The 16852-nt window shown below is 38.0% G+C and overlaps 1 protein-coding gene across 4 annotated transcripts in view; it reads left to right on the top strand.

The window, feature by feature from the left end:
* Nucleotides 1-16852, top strand: part of DCC (DCC netrin 1 receptor) — a 1139939-nt gene that overhangs the window by 1061916 nt on the left and 61171 nt on the right. For all 4 annotated transcript variants that reach the window (XM_058692059.1, XM_058692060.1, XM_058692061.1 and 1 more), the window contains one exon: nt 11726-11888. In XM_058692059.1, the coding sequence (XP_058548042.1) occupies nt 11726-11888 (163 nt within the window). The remainder of the gene's footprint in view (nt 1-11725; nt 11889-16852) is intronic.

The raw sequence follows: 16852 nt of genomic DNA, 5'->3' as shown, positions 1-16852 counted from the left end.
ATTACTATACATGTTTATCACTTTATAAAAATGGCATCATAGGATACGTATCTTGTTGCATCTTGCATTCATCTTTAATTTTGTTTTTAAGATTCATCTGTGTGTTTACAAATACTCCTAGTATTTTATTTTATGAAAATAACACAATATGTTTATGCAACAATTTTAGCAGGTTTTCATGAAAAATTTGATTTTTGAATAGATAAATATTCATTTGAATGGTCTTCTATTTAAAAATCTATATGGGTTGGGACACCTGGGTGGTTTCGTCGGTTAAGCTTCCAACTTTGGCTCAGGTCATGATCTCACAGCTTGTGAGTTTGAGCCCCACATCGTGCTCTGTGCTGATGGCTCAGAGCCTGGAGCCTGCTTCAGATTCTGTGTCTCCCCCACTCGCTGCCCCTCTCCCACTCATGCTCTGTCTCTCTCTCAAGAATAAATAAAAATTAAAAAAAAATTTAATAAAAATAAAAATCCATATGGGAAGCCAAATTGCAACCTAAAAGTTGCTTACTGAGTGAGAAATTGGAATAAGGGGGTCAGCTAAGTGATTATTTCCTATTATAGGTAATGATAACCTAATGCATCTATTTTCTCAAAGAGGACATATATGTATGTGCAGTAGACCAGATGCTCCATTTAAAGGCTCAGCCTCCCCTCCTCTGTCCAGTATTGGATTCAGGAACATATATTTACCTGTTGACTTCTTTTCTAATTACCAGGCATACCCTCTTCTGCTATTAATGCAGTTTACTTAACCAGATAAGTATAAATTCTTACATTTAAGCTTCCTAAATATATTCCAATCATACCTGTCTAAGGTTATACCCAGAATGCTCTCTCCAGGTTGCTACAGTCCTCACCACCTCCTATTGTCTTGTACACACATCCTCTACCCACATCAAGTAACATTATTGTCTCCTATAGATATTTGAAAATTAGACACCTTCTATAGCTGGTGTCTGGATCTGATAGTTTCCAGGCTCTCAGACACACAAGGGACACTTTAGGAAGCTCACAACAGAAAGTTGAGAGGAGGGATGTGTTGGGACTGAAAACAGACAAAGGGCATGTTCCTTCAATAGGTTTAGATAATGATGGTTCCCTTCCCAAAACTGTGCAAGTTTTATCAACTCATTCCTTTGCTTCAAATTTTATCTCAAGAGTCAACAATATGCCAAACACACTTCATGCATTCAAGTAATCAGTTAGAAATGCCCCTAAGCCATCACTGTGTGCAGGGTGCTTGCTATGAACTATGCACACAGATTGAAAACTAGACCTCCACAGGAACAACAAATGAAGAGGGGGAATTACCCAGGTGGACAAGGCAGAGGAATATGCTTCAGGAAGATGAAAGAGAGTGAGAAAAATCCCAGGGATATGAGGGAGGGTAAAAGAAGGTCATCATTGAAATCGTGTGGGGAAATAACATTGTAGTGTTTTTTGCCCTGAGATGGGTTCTAGGTTTAGAGTCCATGCCAAGAATTAGCATGATCCCCTTTTTAGAGACATCCTGTAGAGCTGATTTTCAGATATGGTTTCTACAGAGAGTTTCAAAATGGAATTCATCCGCAGCTAAGGGCTGACTATCTATACTGGCACAGGATGGTGTTTTTTGAAGAGACAGAGTGCCAAGAAATTAAGAGAGAGCCAGAACAGTTAATTGAGAAGGAACAATTGTCCCTTCACTGTTTCTGCCCTCTAATAAGCAGTGGTCATGCATGTTAAGGGTGGAGCCAGTGTAAGCTACAAACATAAAACTAGGCATTCTCTTAAACGACATGTCCTAAAGAACTCTAATTTTGAATAGAATTTTCAAGTTTAGCAAGTAAAAATACAGAAGGCCAGAAAATTTGAATCGTTTCTAATCACCTATATATATGAGATAAAGGAAAATATTGCAAGAAATTTCCATTTCAAAGTATGTATGCATCTCAAGGTGCACATGTACAGGTGACTACAAATAACTGAAATTTGATTGAGCCTCCTGTATTTTTAATTACTAAATATAGCAGTCCTAATTTTGGATCAAGTTTGAAAGTTTGGTATTGACTATTTGAATTTGCCCTTCAAAATAAAGTGAGATTAAAAAAAAAAAAAAAAAAAAAAAAAAAGGGGGGCGCCTGGGTGGCGCAGTCGGTTAAGCGTCCGACTTCAGCCAGGTCACGATCTCGCGGTCCGTGAGTTCGAGCCCCGCGTCAGGCTCTGGGCTGATGGCTCGGAGCCTGGAGCCTGTTTCCGATTCTGTGTCTCCCTCTCTCTCTGCCCCTCCCCCGTTCATGCTCTGTCTCTCTCTGTCCCAAAAATAAATAAAAAACGTTGAAAAAAAAAAAAACAAAAAAACAAAAAAACAAAATAAAGTGAGATTTCTGAAAAGAAACCCCAGACCAAATTCGATGCTAACAGGTTAAGTCAACAAGAACTTTTCACGGGAGTCAGATCTCAGATGAAGAGAATTATAGTAATTGATGGGAATGCATGTTATTGTATTCTTTTTTTTTTTGCCATTTAAGATTCCTAGTCAGAAAAATAATTGCAATTAAATTTAGTCTGATATACATTATCTCACTAGAGAAAGTCATGAAGATAAAATAGAGGAACAATAGCCAGTGACTTTGAACCAGTTTAGATAGATCATTGCCCATCACCCCTTCTCAATTTTCTGCAACACATAATGATGTTTTAGGTGTTTCATGTTAAATGAATGGGATGAACAAAGCACCTGAATCATTTCTAGAATCTTTACTGGAATCACAAATTATTACAGGCTACTTGATTGAATTGATAACCTCTAAGAGACATGGATGGTGGAGAGCAAACTCAATCTGTTTCCCATTCTATTTTTCTAACTGATAAATGATGGTAAATATGTAATTTGACTTTAGCTTAGGTTATTACGAGCAAATCAGCAAAGGCATCTGAAAAACCCTACCTTTCTAATTAAAGTTCTGCTAATGTCCTATTATGCCTTAAGAAGGGTTATAATTTCCCATCCAATGTACAAATGAAAAACCTTGACTGATAAAACTCCAAACCCACCCAACCTAGGCTGAGTCAACAAAAACATTTTAAAATCTGAGCTTTTAAACCTCATACACCAGGAAATTTTCATATATCTCCTCTTAGAATGACTGAATTAGAGTTTTCCTATCTCTCCCTACACTTCCTGTATTCATCCTTCAAAGAATTATAATAGAATAATGGCTTATTGTGGGGATCCTCAAGCTAGTTGCAAATAAATTTAGACCTCACTAGTCACTTACTTTCTCTTACAGCATGCCACTCTTTAAAAATGCACTCTAAGGGGCGCCTGGGTGGCGCAGTCGGTTAAGTGGCCGACTTCAGCCAGGTCACGATCTCGCGTCTGTGAGTTCGAGCCCCGCGTCGGGCTCTGTGCTGACAGCTCGGAGCCTGGAGCCTGTTTCCAATTCTGTGTCTCCCTCTCTCTCTGCCCCTCCCCTGTTCATGCTCTGTGTCTCTCTGTCCCAAAAATAAATAAAAAACATTGAAAAAAAATTTAAAAAAAAAATAAAAATGCACTCTTGGAATTCAAATAAAAACAAAGCTATAGTTCATGTTTACTCTTGTAGTTGTAAGCCCTTAATTAAATTGAGGAAACTGAAGAGGCTTCCTAAATTATTTTCTTATGACAGGTAGAATCAAAGCTAATAGGTACTGATATGGCAGTATTTTACTTTTATGGTGTATTCAATTTTGTGGTCCACATTCTCAAAGCAGGAAAATCTTCAACTTCTGAAAATGTGATTTTGTAGTTTATATTTGTATGAATACAACACTGAAAATCACTTCAATCTTGCTGTTCTCATTGGGAAAGATAAATCAGCAATTTTTTTTGTTGATGGATCTGTGTGTAATTTATAAAATTAGTAATTTTGGTTAAGAGATCTATAATCCCTATAATCCCAAATATGTGGTTGTATTGATCTCAACCTTTAAAACCCAAATTAACTTTGATAGGTTGATGCTTTGGTGAAATATTTCTAAAAATCAATATCATTAATTTTTAGATATTCAGAATCATATTAGGTGTTCTGTAAAATATGCCTTACACTGTGTGTTTGGGAGAAAAGATCATGATTTGACCCTTACTCTTAAAAACTTTTGTTTTGTTATTTTCAGAATGCAGTAATATTTTAACTGATATAAATAAAATAGACATAAAAGCTCTTCCATATTTGCATGAAATGATCATTCTGAGGTTGGTGAGCTATTGTAAGCACTCAACAGACACCTTAATGCCAAAGGAAAGGTCCAGAAATAAAACTTTACATCATTCATAGAAAGGTAATTGGAGTGGTCCAGGGTCTCAAGTTTTAGTCTATAAGGGGCTCTGCCTACCTGCCGTCCAACCATTATCTATCACAAATGATTTTAAAGATCCCAGACTAATACCAACCCCCAGGTTCTAATACGACTTTGCCAAGGATTAGAACTGTGTGAATCAAGTCACTTAAACTCTTGGGATCTTAGTTTTTCATCTGAACATAGAAAATGTTAAGCTAGATCAGGATTCCTCTACCTCAGAGCTATTGTTATTTGAGACTGGATAATTTTTTGTTGTGGGGCTTCTCCTATGCATCCCTGGCTTTTACGCACTACATGCCAAGGGTATTTCCCCTCTACCATGTTTTAAGAACCAAAAATACCTCTACACTTTGCCAAATTTCCCCTTAGGGAGCAAAATCTCCTCAGTTAAAAATCACTGATCTAGATCACCAATTCCCCAAAGGTTGTTCCAAGGTAAATGGGTCCCATGAGAAGCTCTGAGAAAAAATGGTCCATGGTCACATAAGTATTGGGAACTTTGGCCACTCACTTCTCTTTTGCCTGGTTCTCCCCTTTTACCTGAATACTAGAGGTGTTAGTCTTGAGAAAGCGTCTCCACTAACTCTATACTCTTGATTCGGTGACCTTGTCCACTCCCATATGTGTGCCAGCTCCGAAATTTATATTTCTAACCCAGACCTTCTAGCTGCCTCTTTATAATTTATCATAAGATCTCAACCCTGACATAGTCAAGACTGAGCTTTGTTTTTCCTTTCTTGGTCTTTCACCCTCTCCCTCATCTCAGACATAGGACAATCACTTAAGTCTAAACCTGCCCGATGCTTCCTTTTTCCCTCCTCCATATGCAATCTGCTTTTGATTATTCATTCTCAGATTGTGTTTTGCACCTGTCTACTTTGCTTGACTGCTATGGCCACCATTTCAGTTGAAGTTATCACTCCTTCTCACCTGGAGAATGTTAACATCTTCTTAGCTGGTCTCTCTGCTTCCACCAGCAACATCTTCCTTCCTGAAAGCCCTTAAATGGTCTGTGATTGTACTGAGAATAACTGAATGTGACCTACAGGGCTCTTGAATGAACTGGGTCTTGTTTCTCTTTCCAACCTCATTTTGTGCCATTTCCCTTTTGCTCCCAATGTTCCAGACATATGATCTTCTCTCAGTTCCTTTGTAAAGAAAGAGGAACTAACTCCTAGGATACTCCATGATTCTGCCTCCATGTTACTTCTGTAATGAGGCCTTTCATGACCTCTCTTCTCCTCCAAGGACTGTTATGTTCTCATATTGCATCTTTCTTTTGAACTCTACTTTTTAAAAATACCAATTATAGTTTTAATTTTATATTTGTTTCATGATCTGTTTCATACATCTTTTCCAGTAAGTTGTAACCTCCATGAAGTCGACAATCATGCCTCTTTGAGGGGTGTGAGGGGGGAGCAATCACAATATTCTAATTTGATACTTACCTAGTTGTGTTCTTGGGAGGAGGCAAGCCTAGGATCCTCCTACTCGGGCGCCTCCCCAGTAGTTTCCAATTCTAATTTGGAAACTGTTCTCAGACCACACAATATATAAGACAATGACATGCAAATTATTATGAAACAATATAAGCATGGCCCTATAAATACGTTTTAGTGGTTCGATAGCCTGGCTATTGCTCCCTCTCTGTTCTTCCAGAAAAATAGCTCAGAAATGGAGTTTTCATTCTTCCTTGTAAGAGCTATGGGTTGATCCCAGGTGAGAAATGACCCAGACAAGGTACATGTTTTAGGAATGGAAAAGATAGGCCATTTAATATATATTGATTTTTTCCTCTGTTCTAACTAGTTGGGCAGGCTGAAGGCTACATCACAACTGTATGTATATACCTCTTATAGTTTTCTTTTATGCTGCTTGAATCCTTTCATGAATTTTCTCTGCCCATCACCATCCCCCTCCCCAGCTTTACTGAGGTATAATAGACATATAACACTGTATAAATTTAAGGTGTACAATGTGTTAATTTGCTAACTTATAGACTGTAAAACAATCCCCACCATAGTGTTAGCTGACATCCCCATCACATCACATAATTACCATTTATTTTTTTGTAATGAGAAAATTTAAGATTTATAATCCATGCAACTTTCAAGTATATAGTACAGTATTATTAACCATAATCACCATGATGTACATTGTCACCCCAGAATTTGTTCATCTGATAACTGGAAATTTATACCTTTTGACCAACATCTCCCCATTTCCCCCAACCCCCAGTCTTGGTAGCCACCATTCTACTACTGTCTGTTTCTATGAGTTCAGCTTTTTCAGATTCCACATACAAGTGATATCATGTAGATTTGTCTTTCTATATCTGACTTATTTCATTAGCATAATGCCCTCAAGGTCCATCCATGTTCATATCACAGCATCATATCCCCAGCACCTAACTGGATCTTCAGTACATTTTTCTAGAATAATTGGGTATATTCTTTACTGTGCCTGCCCTATCTCTCCTAGCAATTCACAGTTCACATTAGCATGTTCAAAATTCTGAGATTTGAGAAAGGAAATATGTTTTCCAACTTAATTGACCAAGGAACTTCCTCCCAACCTCATAATGCTGATTAATATTTCATTTTAGGGAACATTGGGCTAGATTATCTGTAAAGTTTCTTCCAGCTGGTTGACTATATAGCACTTTATTTCAGGGGGAGATGCTTTGAAATATTCAATGCCATAGGAATTTCTGTTCAAATTCAAAGACCTGTAAAATTATTGAGACATATGTTGAGCTCAAAGTGTTATAATAACAAAATTGTTATCAGGGAAGACTGCAAATGTAGGAAAGAAGTTTAGTCCCAAGCAATCATTGGATCTGTTCTCTCCCAAATACTCTAAAAATTAAAGACATTATTATTTCATGAAACCAATTTTCCAATTATTACTTGAGACTTTAGGCCCATAAGATTATGAAGTATATATTTATTTTTATTAAATGTAGTATGAAAAGGTTGAAACATTTTATGGCAATCAAACGTTATGAAAATAAAAAGTGTGAATGGAATGCCCATGTGACGTTTCAAAATTTAATTCTCTTCTCACCAATTTTAATGAAACACATCTAAGTCTTTGATTACCAAGACACTGGATACCCAAGCTATTGTAGTAACAACAGGAACAGATATATCAGGACACTATATTTTTCTTTAAGTTGGAAAGATCACATAGAATGAATATTGAAGCGCTTCATAATGTCTATTGAGAGCCAACCCTGTGTCAGGGCCTGTGGCCAGTGTGTTGCATCCATTATCTCATGAAATAATCACAGTGTCCAGAAGGATATTTGCAAATCTCTGAATTACATCATGAAGTTTCTCCTCTGAAGCCCAAAAGATAGTAAATGTCATCTTGCCTCTTCTGGAGTCAGGCTGTCTTCCAGAACTCTTATCTGTAGTGATCTAGATTGATGAGCTCTAACATTTTTCCTAATTTGGAACAGTCTTTTGATGTGTTCAAATATATGGTTGATTGTCATTATTTGCAGATTGTTATTGTGAATTCACTTACTGCTAGAATTTATTTTTAACCACCAAAATCAATACGTGTAGTGCTTTTATGGTCATTGTGGACATGCGCAGAGCAGCCAAAAGTTTGAGTAGCCCAGTGCTCACGAACTCAGCTGAAATAAACAAGATGACCCTCTGCCTTATTGTTTCAGCTCTCACAGTGTACACAAGCGTCATTTCTACAGTGTATGTAGTGCCATTTCTTTTTACATTTTTGTGCATTTTTTAGTGGTGGTTTCAGGGTTTAAAGTGGCCTTCAATGTAGTGCTGAAGTGCTGTTTACTGTTCCTACACGCAAAAGGCTGTATGCTGTAGCTTATGGAGAAAATGTGTGTGTTAATTAAGCTTCACTCAAGCATGAGTTATGATGTTGTTGACTGTGAGTTCAATGTCAATGAATGAACATTATGTATTAAATAAAGTGTCTTTAAAAAGAAACACACATAAAACAAGGTTATATATTGATTGATAAAAATGTTGTGACCAGAAGCTCCCAGGAACCTAACACTGCATTGCCTCCAGCAGCAATACTTAGTATTCCTTAATTCAGTGTTTACAGCAACTCTACAGAACAAATTACTGCAGATAATGAGGGTCAGCGACATCAAAAGATTCCATTCCACTTGACTTTCTTAACTGCCCATTGATGTCAAATATTCTGATTGTTCAGCCTTTGAATTGAGATTGGGAAATTAATGAAAGACCTTGAATATCAACTTTCAAACTGATGGGACCTTTTATGAGGAAGGCGTAAAGGCCTGGTATCAAAGATTTATAATGGGAGTCCTCATGATCCCTAACTCTCTAAGGCAAATGGCATCGATATAATCTCATTCATGTTCAGCAAAGTCCAGAGTCATTACTTTCAGACTTGAAACATGATGCCTTTCTGGGTGGGGAGGAAAAAGAAATGAGTAGAAATTTGAAAAATTCTAGTTTACAAGGTTTTAAAAATGTTCATTAGGTGTACTGCTCTGTATGACTGAAACTAAGTTTGTCAGAAATGGTGAACTGTTAAATTGAAGTCATGCTAATAAAAATCCACGATATCTCCAACTGTCTTCACTGTAAGTTCTCACATAAAAGGTTAATTTATTCCAATCAATTAATTTATTAAGCACAGACGGGGCATATTGAGATACTACTGTAAAATGACTTTTTAAATTGTAAGTAAAACTATGATACAGAAAGTTCTGACCTTTTATTACTTGGCTCATGCCTTTGTAGTAAATGTAAAAATTACTTCAAGGATATCTTATTTCTTTCACTTATAAGAGAATGTTTAACAGAAAGTGCTATTTAAACACTTTTGATGAGTTCCTCCCCTGAGATTCAAGTTATATCCGAAGTGCTTAATATTTTTCCAATAACAATGAATCAGCAATAATTTAAATTTAGGTGACTATTGTTTCAAAAAAAACAATGATTCTTAGATAACTTGTCAAAAGATAGTGTTTTGGTTTTGATTTTGATTTATTCCCTGTCAGGTGCTGAGATGGTCATTTTGTATGTATTTTCTCTAATTCTGACAATACCTGTAAAAATAAGTATTCTTATTTCCATTTTGCAGACAAAGTCACTGAGGGTGTAAAAGGCCTAAATACTTCACTCAGGAGGTATAAAAAGCTAACATAGCTTGTTTGGGGCGCCTGGGTGGCGCAGTCGGTTAAGCGTCCGACTTCAGCCAGGTCACGATCTCGCGGTCCGTGAGTTCGAGCCCCGCGTCAGGCTCTGGGCTGATGGCTCGGAGCCTGGAGCCTGTTTCCAATTCTGTGTCTCCCTCTCTCTCTGCCCCTCCCCCGTTCATGCTCTGTCTCTCTCTGTCCCAAAAATAAATAAAAAACGTTGAAAAAAAAATTTAAAAAAAAAAAAAAAAAAAAAAAAAAGCTAACATAGCTTGTTAAAGAAGCACATTCAAACTTAGGTCTAGGAAAATATCCAAAATCAGTGCTTTCTGTGACTTTTTACATTAATTTTTAAGTATATATTTTAAATGTTTTTATTTATTTTTGAGAGAGACAGAGAGAGAGAGAGAGAGAGCACAAGCGGGGAGGGGGCAGAGAGAGGGAGACACAGAATCTGAAGCAGGCTGCTGGCTCCAGGCTCCAAGCTGTCAGCACAGAACTTGACTTGGGGCTCGAACCTACGGACTGTGAGATCATGACCTGAGCTCAAGTCGGATGGACAATTAACCGACTGAACCACCCAGGCGCCCCTATATGTGTATATTTTAAATGTTTATATTTTAGAGAGAGAGAGGAGGAGAGAACGAATGAGGTGGGGAGGGACAGAGAAAGGGGGACAAAGGATCCAAACTGGGCCCTGCGCTGACAGCAGAGAGCCCAATGCAGGACTCAAATTCATGAACGGTGAGATCATGACCTGAGCTGAAGTCAGTCAACTTAACCAACTGAGCCACCGAGGCACCCTTCTTTTTTTTTAATTGTTTATTTTTGAGAGAGAGTGGGAGAGAGAGGGGGTCAGGGCAGGGGCCGGGGGGTGGGGGTGGTGGTGCAGAGCATCCCAACCTGGCTCTGTGCTGACAGCAGAGAGCCTGATGTGGGGCTCAAACTCATGAACGGTGAGATCACAACCAGACCCAAAGTCAGATACTTAACCGACTGAGCCACCCAGGCACCCCTTTAAATTAATTTATAAATAAAACAAGCTACTGTTTACCTTTTAAAACGTTGTTACTTCTAATGAATAACATAACATAGGACATAATATTTCTAATTGATTACTGAATATTTAAAGAAAGCAATTTAAGGTGTCATTAGCCATTCTTGTTTACCTAAGCAAATTATAACAAAAAATGTCTTGTCTGTTATTTTCACCTAAATATTGTCTACCATGAGGTACTACTGCAAGACAAGAGAACATTCATATCAGGATTTTATGACACTCTTTTGAACCAAGTGACAGCTTTTAAGTGGGATTCATGCACTTTTAATAGGTTGAAAATTAAATGTAAAATTAAAACTTTATAGATAGCTTCCTTAAAAAATGGAAATAAACTGTAAGTGATTAGAGTCAAATAGTTTGTCTTTCACACCCTAAATAAATAGTGTTTTCTCATAAAGCATAGGCTCCTGTGGTTCTCATAACCCTGGAATACTCGTAGTACAAAGTAGCCTTCCTCCTGTCCCCACTTTCTACTCAATATGACAGGTTAATTCTTTAAAAAAAAAAAGAGAGAGAGAGAGAAATAATTCACGTGCTACAGATTCACCCTCTGAAGGTGTACGATGTCAGTGGTTTTTAGTTACATCCACAAGGCTGTGCCACCAGCACCACTAATTCCAGAACATTTTCACCATCCCCAAGGGAGACCCTGTACCCATTCACTGTCCTTCCCCATTCACTCCTCCCATCCACTGGCAAACACTAATCTACATTCTGTCTCTACAGATTTGTCTATTCTGGATATTTTGTATAAGTGGAATCGTACAATATTAACCTTTTGTGTCTGGCTTCTTTCACTTAGAGTAACACTTTTAAGGCATATGCATGCCATAGCATGTATCAGTTCCTCATTCCCTTTTATGGCTGGGTAATATTCCACTGTATGGAAGCCCTACATTTTGTTTATCCATCATTCAGTCAATGGGCATTTGGGTTGCTTCCACTTTGGGCTATTCTAAATAATGTTGCTATGAATGTTTCTGTATAGGATTTTGTGTGGACATATATTTAATTTTCTTCTTGGGGAGGTAACATAGATCTTTCCTCTCATTTTTCATTGCTTTTTTCCCCAGCTTCAAGAATGCCCAGAACAATAGGAACATTCACATCCTTAACAGCTTGATGAACGCAGAGCTGTCACAACCCCTAAATCTGATCTCCATTTGCCTGTCTTTTCCCAGAGCCACCCATTGGCCAGATGCACCCCCCACACGGCAGTGTCACTCCTCAAAAGAACAGCAACCTGCTTGTAATCATTGTGGTCACCGTTGGCGTCATCACAGTGCTGGTGGTAGTGATCGTGGCTGTGATTTGCACCCGGCGCTCTTCAGCCCAGCAGAGAAAGTAGGTAACATCTGGTTCCTGAGAGGAGAGAGGTCATGGTTTGACCTATCACCTTCTTGAGTTATATTTTTGAGAAATCTCTTCTGGTGTTCTTTTTCATAATTTACCACATATTCCTTAGCCTCTGACCTGAGCAAAACCTTGCCTTTGGTTCATTTCAGGTCCATAACTTGAGTGAGTGAGGGCTAGGCCTGCAGACTTAATAATAGAATCCACCTGGAGACCCACGTGGCATTTCTGCTTGACTTGACTTCTCTGGGCCAGATCCTTCCTTTCAGAGGAGGGCACATGTTCCTTTAGCAACATTTAGAAAATGGACTTCACCATGTCCCAATTCATAGCCCTGTCTGTAATTATGTGTAAAATGTTGGAGATGTGTGTTCCTTTGAAAGTATTTATCAATTCTGGCAAGGAGGCCTGTAGGCATTTAACCAATGCTTGTTGCACGAATGACTACCAAACTCAATGTAGTTATAATACAGTGGAGTATTTAGTTTGGAGACAGTACTTAGGATAGAAGAGAGATCCTAGAAATTCACAATGTTTGGATTTCCCGGCTGTGGTTGATTCTCAGAAATTCAACGTTTTGAGGGATTTAAAAAATTTTTCCATATTATGCAATTCTAGGTTATAGCCCATGCAGAGGATGATACATCAAAGTCAAAGTTTAGAATGGAAAGATGGTTTTAATTCAGTTTATCCCCTTCCAGCAACATCCATAACCAGCATATTAACCTTGTGTCAGAAGTTGTGGGAATCAGCAATAATCTCCTGGTTATTCTCTGCCTGTCTGGCACTTTTCAAATCCAGCCTGATATGTCCCTTTCAGCTGTACTCTCTCACTGAATTGGCTCTGATAAGATCTTCCCTTGATTTTTTTTTCCCTTTGGCCTCAGGCATAGTGCCGGCTCTGAAAGCCTGAGGCATTGGGCCTATAGGTGGCTGATTTGACAACTATATGCTACACACAGTGTCAGAGGAAGATTCTCTAACAAATCATTGTTTCTCTTCCCTTGCTAATACCTTAGTTTCTCTTTTTAAAAATCCGATGACCCATTTGTTGATCTGTATTGTATCTTCCAACCTTTTGAAGTGAGGTATTTAGAAATAGGATACAGGAAGATGTACAAGCTAAAGAAAGTGACATAAGAGTGTAGATGCAGTCTTTGTATTTAATTTATTTATATGGCAGGACAAATTTTATATTTGGCCTCATGTGTGAAATTGGGCTATCTTCGAGTTAGTGATAGCTGATGTGCTAATCCATTGTGCTTAAACAAGAAGCCAGGCAGACTGAGCTTAACTGACTCTCATGTGTGAGCATTCTAGGAAATCATAATTACACAGAACTTCCAGTGTGCTGGACATTTAGTGAGGCTCTGGAGAAAAAAGAACTGTAAATGGGGTGAGGCATTCGACAGTCTCTTGGTGGAATAATCCCAGGAATGGGGCTGTGCAGAGACATAGAATGGGAAGACATCTATGTGACAGGCCGCTGAAGTAGAGCTGAGAAATATTCACGTGAAGGAAAGTGGGGAAGGCACCAAAACCAAGCTTGGCCTATTTCATGATGGCTTGAAAAACATGAATGTGTTCACTAAACTAAGTTTAATCATCGGAACCACCTGTAGTGGGGTGTTTTGGTTTTTTCATTTTCATCCTTTTGAGAAGAATGTTGGCGGATTATATGGACCTGATGAATTGGATTCTTGGACATATTTTGTTTCCTCACAGAGAAAATGTCAGTCTTCTCCATGTGCAAAAGTGGCATTTCATGCTATTTTTAGAAACTCTTAAATTGTCTTAAATCCCATGCTAAGCACTTCTTAAGAGCTTGAAGGTTTTATTTAGAAAGAGTAGAGGCTGAGCCCTCGATAGAACTCATTTTTAAATTAGGAGATGAATGAAAGAATAAGTCACTCCACGAATGACTGAAAACCAAAGAAGGTGAATTTATAGCTTCTGTCCTACTGCCACTTTGGTTTTTCCTCAGCCTTCACTCAAAATCTCTTAATATTTACTTGGCATATTTTCACAGTTTTTCCTCATCTGTATTTCTTCTGTAACAGACCCATTGCCTTTCATCCTGGCCTCTCTGTTTGTATATATTAACAGAGAAAATGTGAAAAATAAAAATTTCTCCTTCAAGATATTCCTGAGTTTTAATTTAACTTTTCTTGATTTTACTGAGGATCCTTCCTCCTGATACCACCATCACTGAGACTTTTTGAACAAATTAAATGATGCAGATGAAAGCAAAATCAATTCCAATCTAAAACAGGAGTAATGTCCCTTACAGAACCCTCAGAAAAATGAGAGTTTCATGTAATTAATAAAGTGAAATAGGAAACACATTCATGGGCTGCTTCAATATCTCTTTACCTATTGGTGCTGGAGACTGTAAATTGTCTTTGTGTTTTATTGGGGCTCTTGAATTGCATCCAACGGATTTGAAGCATATTTATGTGCACTGTTCGCAGTACATCATTCAAGTTAATGTCCATATATTTTATTGTACGGTTTTTTGTATACACATATATATTTAATAATGAGGTAGTTACCTGATTGATTCACATTCTAGTTGGTAACGTTTTGTTTTTACGATATAAAATAACAGAAGGTAGAACCCAAGTTCTAGTTCTGATTCCCTACTTCTTGAATTAAATTAGTGGTGGTTAATGAAACCTAATCCCTGAATGTCAGTTTCCTCAAATGAGAAACAGGGATAAATACATTCTGTCATGTTCTCTACCTCAGAACACTGAAACTCCCCATGGAATGCTATCAAGTTGTAGAATCACATGGTAACATGTGGCATCAAATTAATATGAAATAAAAATAATTTTGTATTTCTTTTTGGTTATTAATTTAAAATTGCTTACTACTTTGAAGAGGGACTCCCCTTACACATTTTGAATTAGTGAAATCATAGTAGAATATCCTAAGATGGAAAAAATGTGTCTGTGAAAGCTTAAATTAATGGGGAGTAGGTGAGGGGTTTTGTGCCTTTTAATAAAGTAATGACATTTTCCTGGCCAAGCCATAGAATATGGATTATGATAAGTTAGAATGTATCTGTAGATACTAAAGACAAAAGATTTGACATTGAGAATACGCTGGAAATCCAGGACGCATGGTTATCACATTTTAAAGGCAGTTACCTGGGTAGATTATCAACAGCTTGTCTGACTACATTAAAATACTAAACCAATGTTGGCTTTTACCCTTTCACATCCTAAGCATACTGATTAAAAGTGATTGAGGAAACAAACTTTTCTTACAGTAATAGGTTACGCGCAAAGTAAGAAACACAGAAGCCAATAAAAAATCAGAGAATCTTGCCAAAAATAAATACTTCCAAGTCGATAATGAAAAATTCTTATTATTTAATTCAAGTAATTACTATGTGTTCAGTTAGTAATCTGCATTACAGAAAATAACAGATCTGATTAATGTTAACTCTTGAGCTAAAGATCTTCCTGCAATTCCCCACTGACTTCCTGATACTATTAAAAATATTTCTGTTGGAGGCAAGGCCTCCTGTGATTTGGTCCCTCCACTTTTTCAGCTTTACCAACTGCCATGATCCATTGCCTGCTCATGACTCCAACAATGCAGAAGTTCAGAGTAGCCATGCCATTTCCCATTCATTTATCAAGCTCCCAATGTCTCGCCTATCTTTTGCATTTCTAGTACTTAGCACATTTTTTGGGCACATACTCAGTATTCTGTAAATGGTCACTGAATAAATAAATGAATACATGTTGCAAAACAACGGATGATGTTGGATAAGTGAAAGAAACAGAATTTGCTGTAGTCTCACGGGAGGAAATCAATACACACACTGGGAGCATCTGGCCGGCTCAGTAAGACAGACGGTCATCAATGCAAGGTGAGTGGTAAAGAGACAAGGGAAATGATTTAGGTATGTTAAGATGACACTGACCTAGCATGGTCAGGAAGGCTTCCTGAAGAAGAGAGCCTTGAAGAAAATCTTCAAGAGTCAGTAGTTTGTAAGTAAACAGGATTGTGAAGGCATTCTTGGCAAAAGTACAACGAGAGAGGGAGGGAGATGGAGAGAGAGAACAAAAAACACTAACACTTGATTATGCTGTGAAAACTTTGCCCCCCAGTATGAGAAAGAGACAGCAGAGAGCCTTGAAAGAATGCTTGCTTTGCCTTTATTCAATAGCCCATGGGGTGAGAAGAGACCCTGGCATCCTATGGCTATTTTTGGAAACTGGAAGATTACTGGTACCTGTGAGAAAGGGTGCATGTAGGGAGGGACAAACATGTGACATATTGTATATCTAATGCAAAAACTAGGTTTAAAATAAAAACAAAAAAAAAAATTCACTAAGGTGGTGTTTCTCAAACTTGAAGTGCATCTGATTTCCCTTGAGAGCTGTTAAATCACAGACTGCTGGGCCCCACCCTCTCCTGCCCACTTGCACCCTCTCACCCCCCATCTGCAAGTTTCTGAACTACAGTGGAGCTTGAGAACGTGCATTTCTAACAGGTTTCCAAGTGATGCTGATGCTGCTGGTCCAAGGACCACACCTCAGGACCCATTGCACAGGTTCATCTGCATACAAATTTTGAAGATTCCAATGATGAGACAGAGGATCGAGGGGACCACAGTGGGTCCTGTATCAGAGAACCAGCAGATGGACAGAAGGCTGAGATGACAACTGTTCCTGCAGGTTTTAAGACAAATCTCAGACAGTTCAGTTATGAGCAGATGTTAGTTTTATTACAAAACCTGCTGTACCTGGTGGCTGGGCTACTACCACCCGCAGGGAAGGGAGGCCTTTCCAAGGTCAAAGATCTTTCTTGATAAGAGACATGATAGAAAACAAAAGTAGTTAGTAGATGGCCTTTCATAGAATATATACAAAAAGGAAATAAAGTTTATTTAATCTTTAGATTATTTTTTAAAGTTTTTTTAAAATGTTTATTTTTTA

This window comes from Neofelis nebulosa, chromosome 11 (genome assembly GCF_028018385.1).
Source record: "Neofelis nebulosa isolate mNeoNeb1 chromosome 11, mNeoNeb1.pri, whole genome shotgun sequence".
In the NCBI taxonomy this organism is placed as follows: domain Eukaryota; kingdom Metazoa; phylum Chordata; class Mammalia; order Carnivora; family Felidae; genus Neofelis; species Neofelis nebulosa.
Note: the sequence above shows the minus strand (reverse complement) of the source record. Positions and strands in the feature narration are given on the sequence as shown.